General features: G+C 42.5%; 1 protein-coding gene across 2 annotated transcripts; it reads left to right on the forward strand.

Moving 5' to 3' along the window:
* Positions 1-394: 394 nt before the first annotated feature.
* On the forward strand, positions 395-9,631 carry LOC129841450 (zinc finger protein 777-like). Of its 2 annotated transcripts, none has more exons than XM_055909716.1 (7): positions 395-893; positions 1,540-3,686; positions 4,075-4,205; positions 4,406-4,579; positions 7,300-7,464; positions 7,836-7,947; positions 8,302-9,631. In XM_055909716.1, the coding sequence occupies exons 2-7, from the start codon at positions 3,398-3,400 to the stop codon at positions 9,240-9,242; spliced, it is 1,812 nt and encodes a 603-aa protein (XP_055765691.1). In that variant the 5' UTR covers positions 395-893; positions 1,540-3,397; the 3' UTR covers positions 9,243-9,631. The 2 variants fall into 2 exon arrangements, with proteins under 2 accessions (XP_055765691.1, XP_055765692.1); XM_055909717.1 differs by having other exon boundaries at positions 1,545-3,686.
* The last annotated feature ends 4,380 nt before the right edge of the window (positions 9,632-14,011 follow it).

Here is a 14,011-nt window from a genome sequence, read left to right on the forward strand (position 1 = left end):
TGCTACCATGCTGTGTTGTCATGTGTTGCTGCCTTGCTATGTTGTTGTCTTAGGTCTCTCTTTATGTAATGTTGTGTTGTCTCTCTTGTTGTGATATGAGTCTTGTCTTATATTTATATTGTATTTATTTATTTTAATCCCAGGCCCCCATCCCCCGCAGGAGGTATTTTGCCTTTTGGTTTTCCGTCATTGTAAATAAGAATTTGTTCTCAACTGACTTGCCTAGTTAAATAAAGTTTAAATTAAAAAAAAAAATATATATATATATATATATATATATGAGCCGAATTGTAGAGTGACAGTGGAATGAACCAATCACATTTTGACTTGCAATGGGTGGGGCCATTTGAAAAAAAAGTGACATGTCACTACTGACAGAGCAAACAGCGAGCAGTAGTCTAGTTTTACCATGCTTGAGCTAACTTTTGTTGCAGTGTGTGACAATGGTGGCGGCGGTAGCAGGTGTTATCAGGAGGATGTGGTGGCTAATTTGTTAGCATCACCTTTTTCAAGACTAACTTTCAACGATAAGTTAAATATTGTCGAGAGGGGGAAGATTGGTGCAACTCGTCACTTCCTGTTGAACATTTGTAATGTATTTTTTGTTATGTCGGACCCCAGTAAGACTAGCTGTCGGCTTTGGCTAATGGGGATCCTAATAAATTAAATCAAAAACTAGTAAAGAGCTTTGAAAGGTATTTTCAAGCTAACAATTGAGTGTTATCCGTGGATGACGATGTAAGAAAACTAATAAACTGTACTGCTGGGTTTGTACTCTTCAGTGCTAACAATATGTCAACCTGGGCCAGTACTGGTTTCAAAAGACCTAGACAGTTTTACAAGTCAGCTCTGCATCACCAAAACTCAACTTCACACCACACCTGCGAGCTATGGTGAGTTCAAAAACATTTGGGGACACGAGTAGACCTTCAAAGTATTGGCACAGTGTTACGATGTGGCCGCAGTCATGGCCTCTGGTCTAAACGGAGTACAAGCAAAGGTCAAAGAAACAATATCGCAGGCTCAGTTCATACATTATTATGCCCACACTTTTAACCTGGTTATGGCACAAGGTGCTACAAAGTTGAAAGACTACGATGTTTTTCAACTCCATATTTGCGTACTCTTACACGCTGTTTGCGATTTTGCAGAACAGGGAGTTTGGCTTGCAGTTCTGCTTGTACAGGATCAACGACTTCTGCAGCACCACAGAGGGAGAAAGGGACATTTGATTATATCTACAGACACATGGAGACGTTCATGTGCGGTAGCAACACCATTGACAACTTTCTCCCTCAGCTAGGAAATATAGCTAAAGTCAAGTATTTTATCTCGGTCACTGATCTGGAGAAACTTATACATTCAAGGACCACGAAAGGCTCATGTTCCTTGTCCTCCTTGTCCCACAACAGTTCCCCAGATATAGTGAAACCTTACCCAGTGCTGCATTCTCAAGTCTTTAGGAAAGCTTTGGGCCCAACTATGATCTGTTGCGGCTCAACTGAACTCATAGTAATGTACTCCATGTCTGACTTCAAGGGTAGGATCCCAGCCAATCTTATCGATGTTCTCCGGCAGAAGAGGCTGAATGAGAGTATGTACCAACTGTATCTGCTTACCTGTCTGGTTTTGACCATTCCTGTGTCCACATTCTCCTCACTGAAACGGATCAATACTTACTTGAGGAACACCACCGGACCGGCCTGACTGTCAGCTTTGGCTTTGATCTCAATTGAGAAAGTACTTCTCTCAGATTTAAAATGTAAGGACAAACTACAGTGCCTTCAGAAAGTATTCACAGCCCTAGACCTTTTCCACGTTTTGTTGTTACAAATTGGAATTAAAATGGATTTAATTGTATTTTTTTCCCAACAATCTACACAAAATACTCTGTCAAAGTGGAAGAAAAATTCTAACATTTTTTAAAGATGAATGAAAAGTAAAATACTAATTTCATTAGATAAGTGTAATACATGTTAGAATCACCTTTGGCAGCGATTACAGCTGTGGGTCTTTTTGGGTAAGTTTCTAAGAGCTTTGCACACCTGGATTGCACAATATTTGCCCATTATTTAATTCGTTAAGCTCTGTCAAGTTGGTTGTTGATCATTGCTAGACAGCCATTTTCAAGTCTTGCCATCGATATTCAAGCTGATTTAAGTCAAAACTGTAACTAGGCCACTTAGGAACATTCAATGTCGTCTTGGTAAGCAATTCCAGTGTATATTTGGCCTTGTGTTTTAGGTTATTGTCCTGCTGAAAGATGAATTTGTCTCCCAGTGTCTGGTGGAAAGCCTCCTCTAGGATTTTGCCTGTTTCTTTTTAGAAAAAGTCCTTGCTGATGACAAGCATACCCAGCGCACCTGCTTAGTTTGCTGTCCGTGGTCCTGAATCAATAGTTAGGCCTATGTATTGCTGAATTTATTCCACAACTGTGCGAGTGTGACTTGTCTTTTGGAACTGTTTCTGTGAAATGATGTATGGCTTTTAGGCCTTATATATCACATGGAGAATTAACCTAATTCTCTTAACCTGCTACGTTAAGTTAAGGACAAGGATTAGGGTTAGCTAAAATGCAAAAAAAAAAAAAAAAAATGATACTTTAGGGGGTGCAGTAGATGAGGGGTAGGGGGTATTCCTTGGAAAAAAAGAATGCAATTTTTAAATGCATTTCCTGCAATTCTACACAGTTTGACTTATTTGCCTCTCTTGAGGGGTGTTTTGCTGTATGCTGTTTTATAGCTACTATCATGCTATTCTTCACATTTTGCCATGATGATGAGAGATTTTATTTTGCAGTTTTAAAGCTAATTTCCTGCTACCAAGACCAAAGTAGGCACATTTGCTATTTAATGTGGCAAAACTATGGTAGAGTTGAAAAATACAATAGAAACACATTGAACATTACATTTAGCATTCGGTAAATTAAAAATGAAGGGAAAAAGTAATCACGTACTGATTTTTATCAACAAGTCAGTTTTGTGGAAACACAATGCTGGTGGGGAAAATGGGCATATTTTCTTTATGCAGATTTTTGAATATTCGCATGAAAATCTGTAGCCAATTAGATGGAAATCTAGCTACAAAGTGTAATGAATTCACACTCCAGAACAGTAGGCGAACGCAGCAGGCGGTGGCATGCCCCCCCAAACGATTTTTTGCGGACCGCCATAATATCATAGAAGAAGAAGTCAACGGAAGTGAACGGTGACCAATAATCATTTCCACATTAAGGTTTTGTTATTTCAAAGTTTTTTTTTAACACCCTGGAACTCAATATGACAAATTTCACTACACAGCATCACATACCTACTCTAGATAGTGTTTAGTTCGCTTTGGAGACAAGACTTGGTTGATAGATGTTATCTAGGTAACTCTAGCTAGCTAGTTGCTAACAATGGCTAACTGTAACGGAATGGTTTTTCACACTCAAATAGCCTCTATTATGGAGGTGCTAGCAAATGCAGCCGTGGCAGAGATCTGTAAAGTCGTAGACGACGACTATGCAGTGTTTCGTTTGGAAATTTCTCAAAGCCAGAAAGAAAACAGGACATTGCGGAGGAAATTACAACTCCTGGAACTGAAGGTGGCACGGGAGCGCACAGAGAGGGCAATGCGAGAGCGCGTCTTCGCCAGTCATCCCAGTACTTTCAACATCCTAGACCGATACAGAGGAATGGCAAGAGGTACATTTTGCAGAGGCGTGGGTGTCGCCGTTCTATAGCAATAGAACAGTGCCTGTCGCCTAGTTCCCCTCTGAATGTGTGACTTGTGTTAACGAGAATTGGGTCTTGGTCAGTTTTTGGATTGTATGCAATAATTCCCCTGATTACTTAGCTATCTTGCACAAAAAAAACAATATCGTATTCTAACCAGATTCTTGATATACTGTATTTCCTATTTACTAATTGAAAACAATGATGCATGGAACATAATCAATCTATAAATAGTATATCAAGAAGTTGAGAAGTGTTATCTTACATCCTTGCCAATTCTAGACAGTATCAATAGTATACAATATAGTGCTGAACATTGACAGTACCAAACCACCTCTTTTACCCCAATCACTCTCAGGTGAAGGACATCTCACTGGAGGCCACAGGAGCTTTGTGAAGCCAGCGGGACGCAATACATGGAGAGATGACCAACCAATCACAGTTGATGAGAGGAGTGGAACCTCAACCCAGCATGTTATCGTGATAGAGGTCAGTGCAATATTGTCACATTAAAATTACAGTACATCAAATGTGGCCAGTTCATTTCAGAAAGGCTCCCCTCAGCTATTCACTTGCTTACATGTATGTCCTCATTTATCTTCCATAGGGGAGCTTGTGAGACTTCACTATGACATTGTTATCCAATTCAACTCATGTACCGGTAATAACCTCCTCTCTTCTTGTGTCAGTCTGCAGGTGCAGAGGCTACAGGTCCTGGGGTCAAGCAGGAGATGACTGAAGGAGTGGAAGACCCACGGCACAGCGGAGACGTCCAGACTGGAGCGGCAGGGGGGCCCCCTGTAGCCACGGAGAACCCCACCACCACCCCAGTGCAGCCCAGGACCCAACGCAGCATCATGGAGGTCAGTGGAACGCCGAACGCCGTCCTCAAGTTAGAGACCGACACCAAGACTAACTAACACAGGCTCTTACACACAGGATCTGACCACAGATCAGACCCAGAGAGACTGGGTCTGGGGAGACTAGGCTGTCATCCAGAACCAGAGGACAATTCATTCCCGTGGGGATGGTGACGCGATGATCTTTCTTGTTCTTACGCTACAGAGATGGAGCCTGGCAACATATACCCTCTGTTTAGAGCAGTTGTGGACTCGAGTCACATGACTTGGACTAGAGTCTGACTAGACTCCCCACAAGTGTCTTGGGACCGGTCTGAAGTCGGTACAACCAATCTGCCAACTTCTGTCTGTAGCAGCCGAACGTTTGGGCTACACACTAATATGACCCTTCAGTGGAAAGATGGGACTCTCATGTGTTTTGCTCTAGGACGCCCACAGGCCTCACAAGACCCGTCTGATGGTCCCCCAGTACCAGTGGAAAAAATGTATGGCAATATATTTGGAGTCTGTTTAGTGACAAAAATAAGGGGTTAAATACACGTAAAAAAATACAATTGTTTCCCAATCTTTCTTATATCTCTCAGATATAGGACAGACACTTCAGAACGAACTTACTTTAGATTTTTTGGGGAGGGGCTATCTGTTGTACAATGTAGTGAATTTCATATTCATTGTGTTTGTGTGGGCTAATAGCAATAAGGCCCAACATTTTTTTCCATCAAATAATACAAAATAAAAAATTGGTATACTTCAAGGGGTCTTAAAATTCTAGATCAAATAGTTAAATTATCCTTGGTATGGCCTTAAAACAATTCCATATAGCTTAGTAGAATCCCCCCCACCCTGGATTAGACTGTTATGGGTTAAACTGACTGATCGGGAGGCTTTTCTTTAGAAGAATAGGGTGGAAACTACCACTTCTTAGAAGCGTGTTTCAAACTGTGGGCTTCCTGTATAGATCGGTGATGAGTGTGTCATTTTCTTTAGTGATCAGAATGTCAAGGAAGCTGACACTAGAGTAATCAAAGTCCACGGTGAAATGAAAATGATAATTTGATTTATTAAGAAACTCATGCAACATCAAGCTCAGTGGGAGTCCCATCAAATAATACCAATATATCATCTATATAACGTTGATATAATTTGATCATATAATTTGATCATAAAAAAAGGGATTCTGATCAGGGTTGGGAATGTGATCATGCTCTAAGCCAGTGGTTCCCAACCTTTTTCGGTTGTTGTACCACCAACTGAATTTTGCTCTGCCCGGAGTACCCCTGAAGTATCACCTCGTGTGCATTTTACCAGTAAGTCTATGGTCTCATGAGTCTTCTAAAGTAACCCCAGCAGATAGGCCAAGTACCCCTGGTTGGAAACCATTGCTCTAATTGTCCCATATAAAGATTACTATAATTGGGTGCCATCGTACTCCCCATAGTGGTTCCTTTTGTTTGTTGGAAAAAGTAACTTCTAAACATGAAACAGATATTTGTGTGTAACAGCTCTGCTAGGTCTCTGGTACATGAGGAGCTAGGCCAAAATTCTGTAGGGCGTTTTTCCAAAAAGAAGCTAGTGGCCTCTAGTCCACTTTGGTGGGGTATTTGTGTGTATAGGCTTTCAAACATCAAAACAGGTCACAGATATTAGTATTTTTCACGCATCATGTCCAAATCATCCAAAAGTATCTCAAATTGATTGTGAAGCTCAACAAAGTCACTTAGAGATGATGTGGGGAAAAATGCTAAAATCTGTCCAATGACTTGAATGGGATTTGTACCACAAATGCTAAAATGTTAGCATGTGAGACTCGGAGGTTGTGACTTGCTTGTGAGTCGAATAATAGTGACTTGGTCCCTCCCACCTCTGGTTTAGAGACACAGACTGATCTGTCTAGAGGGGACTGAAACCGGTACAGTAGTAGTGTATACTCTGAAGGGTTCCTAGATAAGAAAGGGGAGGGTCTGGTCATAGATGAGGCGACTGTGAAAGTGGAGGGCGACGCTCCTCCCACATGGAATTCAGATAGTCACCTAGGAGACGGACACTCACAGGGCAGAGATTTCTTAGAATGCAGTGAAATTTTAGAGACAAATCTAAATGTCGCAACCCACTCCCCTTTACACACATTCAGCAATCGCGACCCAGTGTCCACATCGTTTCTTTTTTTTTTTAATCAGGTATTGAACTCAAACAACAGTGCTAGAGCCCAGGCTCATGGAGGAGGAGCAACATCAGGCAATAGTAAAGAGAAACGGTTCCTCTGCATGTTCTGTAAAAAAGGCTTCAGCTGCCCCCAGAAGGTGGAGATCCACCAGAGGGTCCACACAGGGGTGAAACCCTACAGCTGTACATGTGTCACATGTGTTTTTCAGAGGCTGGCAGCCTGAAGAGGCACTAGAGGGACCACACAAGGGAGAAATTGTACAGGTGCCCCCAATGTGAGAAGTTCTCCCGCCAGCACCAGCTGAAGATCCTCACTGGAGAAATGCAGTTTGCCTGTACGCACTGTGAGAAGAGGTTCTAAATAGCTGACTCATATTTACCCACATCATATTTATGTCCACCATGATGAGTTTAACAACAATGAAGTCATTCTGGAACTACAGTATAGGCCTCAAACGTAGTGGGGAAGCATAAACACTCCATGTTGAACATGTTTATTATCTGTGTGTACGTACCTGAGGGAGTGTATGTCTGTTTAATCTGTATCACCTCTCTTCCAGGAGGAGGAGGGTCCAGAGGTGCTGCTGGTGAAGGAGGAGGGGTGTGAGGAGGGTCTACGGAACCCTGAGGGGACCATGGTCATGGAGAACAACCAGACTACACCTCCTCCTGAACCCACAGAGGAACCAGCTGAACAGCACAGGACCACACACAGTCTCACTGAGGTGAGCCCACTGTAAACTACGGTCTGAATGGTATTAGGTCAGGGCCCATATCCACAAAGCCTCTCAGAGCAGGAGTGATGATCTAGGATCAGTTGACCCTTTTAGATCATAATGAATAGGATTATATGGAAAGATCAGCACTTCTACTCAGTCTTTGTGGATACGGGCCCAGGTCTTGATTAATTTTGTCTAAAGTGTGGGACCATGCCTTTGATCAATGCATTAAATAAAGTGTCACGTAATCAAATCAACTAACACGTTTGCATAGTATTCATAGCAATCCCTCATTGCCCAATCAGAAGATGCTCCTTAGCAGGGTGCTCATATCAGATTTCTTGATCCAACATCCTCTCACTCTGTATCTCTTACAGTCAGTAGACATGGAGGATGGGAAGCCTCATCTGCTGCTAGTCAAAGAGGAGACAAAAGAAGACAGACCAGAAAGCATTGACCTGCTGAGTGGACTAAAGATGGGGGAGCAAGGTAAGGGAGAAATACATATAGCACATTGTCTTCCGACAGCTGACGTCACTCCAACACCACGCTCGTTCCTCCTCATAGTACCGGTTTCAATTCAAGTGCCAATGCCGTTTATCAAACTCCAGGCGGTGCTATGGTCAGATGACTTGAAAATAGAGCTCTTTGGCGTCGAAAAACTGAAAAATGGAAGCATATGCAAATAAAAAAAGTACGGTAAAAAATGGTAGTAGAGCTTTGATGTTATGGGGCTATTTTGCTGTTCCTGTTTTTGCTTTATCTTTGTCAGCGATGACAATAATTTGGGACCTGAGTTCTCTTCCATGTCTGTAAAGTCTGTTTTGTAACCTCTTCCTGTAGATGGTTGGCTGGAGGCTAACAGTGTAGACTGGATGACCATCTTGGATTCCCAGACGAGTACAGCCAAGGGCTCCAGGGATGACATCAACAAGCCGGCCTGGACCAGAGGCGACATAGTGGCGGCCAGTGGATGGGAAAGCGTCCTTAACTCTGGGCTTGGGAGCATTGTTCAACATAACCAGAAACTGACAGTTGAACACAAAACAACATCTAAACTTAAACTCCATGACAACATACTGGTTGAGGCAAGGGTGAGGCGTAGATTTGGTCCACTGGGACGGGGAGGTGTTCGTATGAGAACAGACTCGGCTAGCAATTCTCCGTCCTGCTCCTACAGTTGTGATTCAGAGAGACTGATGGGTCCTCAGGTTTACCCCCTAACAGGTTCTGCCTTCAGCCTGCCTTCTAAAGGTTCTATCAACTTGAACATGGACCCTGCGACAACACAGACACTCGCTGGCCTTCGTCCTCCTCACACTCTCCTGTTAAACCAGACCTCAGACAATATCAGTGCCTCAACACTTAATGGCTACACAAGTCCATTGACAAATGACAGTAGTAGTAGTAACGCTATCAGCAGATCCAGTGGAAAAGAGAAGCGCTTCCCGTGTTCATTCTGTGGGAAAGCCTTCAGTTTCCCCAAACAGATGGAGATCCACCAGAGGATGCACACGGGGGAGAAACCATTTGGCTGCCAGCTGTGCCGGGCCAGTTTCTCTCAATCCTCCAACCTGAAGAGGCACCAGAGGGTCCACACAGGGGAGAAACCCTACAGCTGCCCCCAGTGTGAGAAGAGGTTCTCCCGCCAGCACCAGCTGAAGATGCACCTGAAGGTCCATACAGGAGAGAGGCCGTTTGCCTGTACACACTGTGGGAAGAGGTTCTCGGAGAGTAGCTATCTCAGGATACACCAGCAGAAAATGCACACCGCCCATGTATAGTAATATGTAATGTAGTACTAGTTTAGTTCATTCTGTTGGTAATAGATGTATCGGGAACTGGATGAGGTGAACTGAGGAAAGAATGAGTATGATGAGGCAGAGAAGATTATATGATGGTGTCTGTAAAAATGCTTCACTGATGAAGAGTGACAAACTGTGTCTTTAGGTGTTTTATAGTGAGATAATGATAGTGCCTTAATTCATGAAGCATTGAAGCTGTGTGTAATGTTGAACCATTTCCAAAGTATTCTATAGTTACTTTCGTCAAAGCAAAGGTACCAGGTTTACAGAAAAGGTCAATTGTGAGAAGTTTTTCTACTTGTCATGTATCGTTTTGTGCAATAAATGTGATTGTAATGCTATTTGTTTAAATTAAATACTAAATTGCTTCTGCTGACTGACCTGATTATTTTTGTATCATTGCAGAGACTGAGTTTGGACTTTCTTTTTAATAATAAACTCCAATGGCTCCATATTGTTATTGCTAGGCAGGAAACTAAGTGATAGGGCAATAAACTTTTCCTTCTCCCTTGACCCCTTTCATCACTAATCCATGGTTCTCTCCCCTGATCAATGCTGCCACGTGATTGTTTTCCCTGCGCTCAGTACATTCCAAGCTTAATTGCATCCACCATATACCTTCCTCCTACAGATAACCATTAACCTCTGGTGTAGCATCTCAGCACCCCTCAGGTCTATTATAACTAATTATTAATAACATTTAAAGCTCAGAAATCCATACCCATCATTAGGTGCAGGCTTGACTGTGGTTAGCATTTTATAACATGTCATGTTTCTGTGTGTACAGCAAAGAATGTCTTATAAACCTTTATGCTTTTCTGTATAATCTTTGTTTGCAGTTTCCAGTCCATGAAGATCTGCTGATATCCGGTGTTGCTGGTTGGAGAGACTGGACCTCTGAGGTGGCCCCGGATCAGGAGCCGTTACTCTTCCTTACTGAACCAGGACCCAACCACGGGGGACAGACACTCAACCACATAGAACACAGTGGACAGGTGGACTGAACAACCTCAGTCCTGGTGGTCATCAGAGAGACAGGGGATCCAGTCTGCAGCACAGACCCTTCTCTTCATCAGTCTCAGTGCAGGGATGAAGCAGGGCCTGGGGCTGATAGAGATAGACCCACCTGTTCCTGTGATACAAACACCACAGTATTCCTGTTGAACAGAGCAAGTCACCCTGGGCTTCAGCCTTCACAGAGAGTGGTGGGAGCCTTATCAGCAGGTCTGTCTTCTCCTTCAGGGTCTCATCTAATGCCTGGTGAATGGGTTCATAGAAGGCCTGGACCTGGGTCTAGCCTTCCTCAGTTACCTCATGGTTACCGCACCAATACAGACAGGGTCAGGATGGACATTCACCACGAGATGTACCTAGCCTATAACACAGCACAAAATCCCATCAACACCCAAACAATGGCTCAAGGAGGGAGGTCAGAAAACATCCTCTGCTGTCATTGGGTCACAAAGTGGGAGGCCCGAGTATTAAGACGGCGCAGACAAGCTGGCTCATGCTAACTATATGAAGATGCACCATACTGTTCACACCAAGGAGAGGCCCTTCAAGTGCAAACTGTTACAAGAGCTTCTCCTTCCTGAGTAACCGTATCAGACATAAGAGTGTCCACAATGGGGATAAATTGTACACATTCTTTAGGTGACATAGTTATGTGAAGTGTCTTTGGGAGTAACCACATACTTGTCATTTGAATCAGGCTTGAGTAAATACTTGTTTTTAGAGACAGTAAACTTAGGCTAGAACAAGAACAGTTTAATATTTACCTTAGGTGATTGATGGAATAAAGTCATTATTTTCTACTCTATTCTTGCTAACACACTGCTTTTTAAAGAAGTCTACTCAGCTTGAAATACCGTGATCATGAATAGGAGTTTGTAATAAGCAGTACCTGTTTTCATTTAACTACGCTCTTTGAGCTATGACGTCAGCCAATAATATCCTTGCTCTTCAGTAAACGTAAGTAAACAGTGACCAATAACAAGTTCCCCGTTGGCGTTTTTATTTTTATTTAAAAGTTTCTTAATACACTGTTACTCAACATAATTAATTTAACTGCACAGCATCATATACTTACCTTATTTAGGGTTTAATTCGCTTTAGAGACAGGACTTGATAGGTGTTCTTGTAACGCTAGCTAGCTGCTAACTGTATGGTTTTTCACACTCAAATAGCCTCCATCATGGAGGTGCTAGCGAATGAAGCCGTGGCAGAGATCTGTAAACTCGTAGACGATGACTGCAGTGTTTCGTTTGGAAATAACTCAAAGCCGGAAAGAAAACAGGGCATTGCGAAGGAAACTACAGCTCCTGGAACTAAAGGTGTCACGGGAGCGCGTCTTTGCCAGTCGTCCCAGTAGTGTCAAGATCGTCGACCTATACAGAGGAATGGAAAGAGGTACGTTTTGCAATAGGCGGAGCCTGCGCGGCTTTCAAATCAAATTGTATTGGTCACATACACATGGTTAGCCGATGTTAATGTGAGTGTAGCGAAATGCTTGTGCTTCTAGTTCCATCAGTGCAGTAATAGCTAACAAGTAATCTAGCAATTCCCCAACAACTACCTAATACACACATCAAAAGGGGTGAATGAGAATATGTACATAGAAATATATGGATGAGCGATGGCCGAGCAGCATAGGCAATGTGCAATATATGGTATAAAATACATATGATATGAGTAATGTGAGATGTGTAAACATTTATTTAAACTGCCATTATTTAAAGTGACTAGTGATCCATTTATTAAAGTGGCCGGTCATTGGTCTCAATGTAGGCAGCAGCCTTTTTGCGTTAGTGATTGCTGTTTAACAGTCTGATGGCCTTGAGATAGAAGCTGTTTTTCAGTCTCTCGGTCCCAGCATTGATGCGCTTATACTGACCTCACCTTCTGGATGGTAGTGGGGTGAACAGGCAGTGGCTCGGGTGGTTGATTATCCTCTTGGCCTTCCTGTGACATCGGTGCTGTAGGTGTCATGAAGGGCAGGTAGTTTGCCCCTGATGATGCATTGTGCGGACTGCACCAACCTCTGGAGAGCCTTGCAGTTGACCCGAGCCACTGCTTGTTCACACCACTAGAGACACCGAGAGACTAAAAATCAGCTTCTATCTCAAGGCCATCAGACTGCTAAACAGCAATCACTTTCAGATACACTGAGTGTGCAAAACATGAATGACCCCTCCCATCAGAACAGCTTCAATTCGTGGGTGCATGGACTTTACAAGGTGTCGAAAGGGTGCCATAGGGATGCTGGCCCATGTTGACTCCAATGCTCCCCAAACTTGTCTAGTTGGCTGGATGTCGTTTAGGTGGTGGACCATTATTGATACACAGGGAAAACTGTTGAGCATGGAAAAACCCTGCAGCGTTGCAGGCCTTGACACAAACCGATGTGCCTGGCACCTACTACCATACCCGTTCAAAGGCACTTAAATATTTTGTCTTGCCCATTCACCCTCTGAATGCCTCACATACACAATCCATGTCTCAAGGCTTAAAAATCATTCTTTAACCTGTCTACTCCCATTCATATACACTGATTGAAGTGGATTTAACAAGTGACATCAATAAGGGATCGTAGCTTTCACCTGGTCAGTCTGTCATGGAAAAAGCAGGTGTTCTTAATGTGTTGTACACTCAGTGTAAATTTACATTAAAAACCAAAGTCTAATTGTTTTACCCAAAAATGAAGGACTTATTAGCCTACTCCGTTTTTGTCAGAGGGCTCATTGCTTCAAAACATGGTTAAAAAATAAACGCTGCTATCATTGAAAGGCATGCTTTGAGCTGTTATTACTGCAATATGCTGAATTTGTTATAGCCATAATGTTACAATTTTTGTTGGTGATACCATAGAACTAGGAATTATAATACTTTTTAATAGGATCTCTATGGATAATTTGCAGCTTTTAAGCATGTGTCCATTAGGCCTGTTTTTTTAACCAGCACAAATTAGATTGAGCAATTAAAGTCCTACTCGTGGCCTTAAATTAAACTCGTTTTTGTCAGTATTATTGGAGCACAATACCACAGAGGAGTTTACAAAGGAGGAACTCCCTCAAACTTTTATTCCATAGGCTGGAATCTGCAATTATGCAGCTGTTACAAGAGCACTTTTTTCACTGGCTGTCCACGGGTCGCATAAACAATGATTGATGGGTAGCTTAGCCTACACTCTTCAATTCAACCATTATTGGGGTAAAATACAACTATACATTTGTGAACAGCCATCCACAACTACCACAGCAGCGGTGTGAATCAAATAATGGCTATATAGATATCAATAATAGGCCTTCTGTGATATCCATATCGCCCATCGGCTACACCACTGCTGTCAAATCAAATTTTATTAGTCACATGCTTCGTAAACAACAGGTGTAGAATAACAGTGAAATGCTTTCTTACAGGCCCTTCCTAACAATGCAGAGTGAGAGAAAGTAGAGAAATAATAGAAAAGTCATTAATACACAATGAGTAAAGATAACTTGACTATATACACAGGTACCAGTACCGAGCCGATGTGCAGGGGTACGAGGTAATTGAGGTCGGTATGTACATATAACTAGGAATACCGTGACTAGGCAACAGGATAGATAATAAACAGTAGGGTATGTGATGAGTCCAAAAAGTTAGTGCAAAAAGGGTCAATGCAGATAGTTAAATAGTTAACCAAATAGCTACCCGGACTATCTATTTAGAAGTTTTATGGCTTAGAGAAGGCCTAGGCAACTCTAGTC

Source organism: Salvelinus fontinalis, chromosome 42 (genome assembly GCF_029448725.1).
Source record: "Salvelinus fontinalis isolate EN_2023a chromosome 42, ASM2944872v1, whole genome shotgun sequence".
In the NCBI taxonomy this organism is placed as follows: domain Eukaryota; kingdom Metazoa; phylum Chordata; class Actinopteri; order Salmoniformes; family Salmonidae; genus Salvelinus; species Salvelinus fontinalis.

Bases quoted from the DNA above. Each gene is read 5' to 3' on its own strand.
- LOC129841450 (XM_055909716.1), top strand. From the start codon at position 3,398: ATGGCTAACTGTAACGGAATGGTTTTTCACACTCAAATAGCCTCTATT. The intron at 3,687-4,074 runs GTACATTTTGCA...AATCACTCTCAG, and splicing joins ATACAGAGGAATGGCAAGAG to GTGAAGGACATCTCACTGGA. The intron at 4,580-7,299 runs GTCAGTGGAACG...CCTCTCTTCCAG, and splicing joins CCCAACGCAGCATCATGGAG to GAGGAGGAGGGTCCAGAGGT.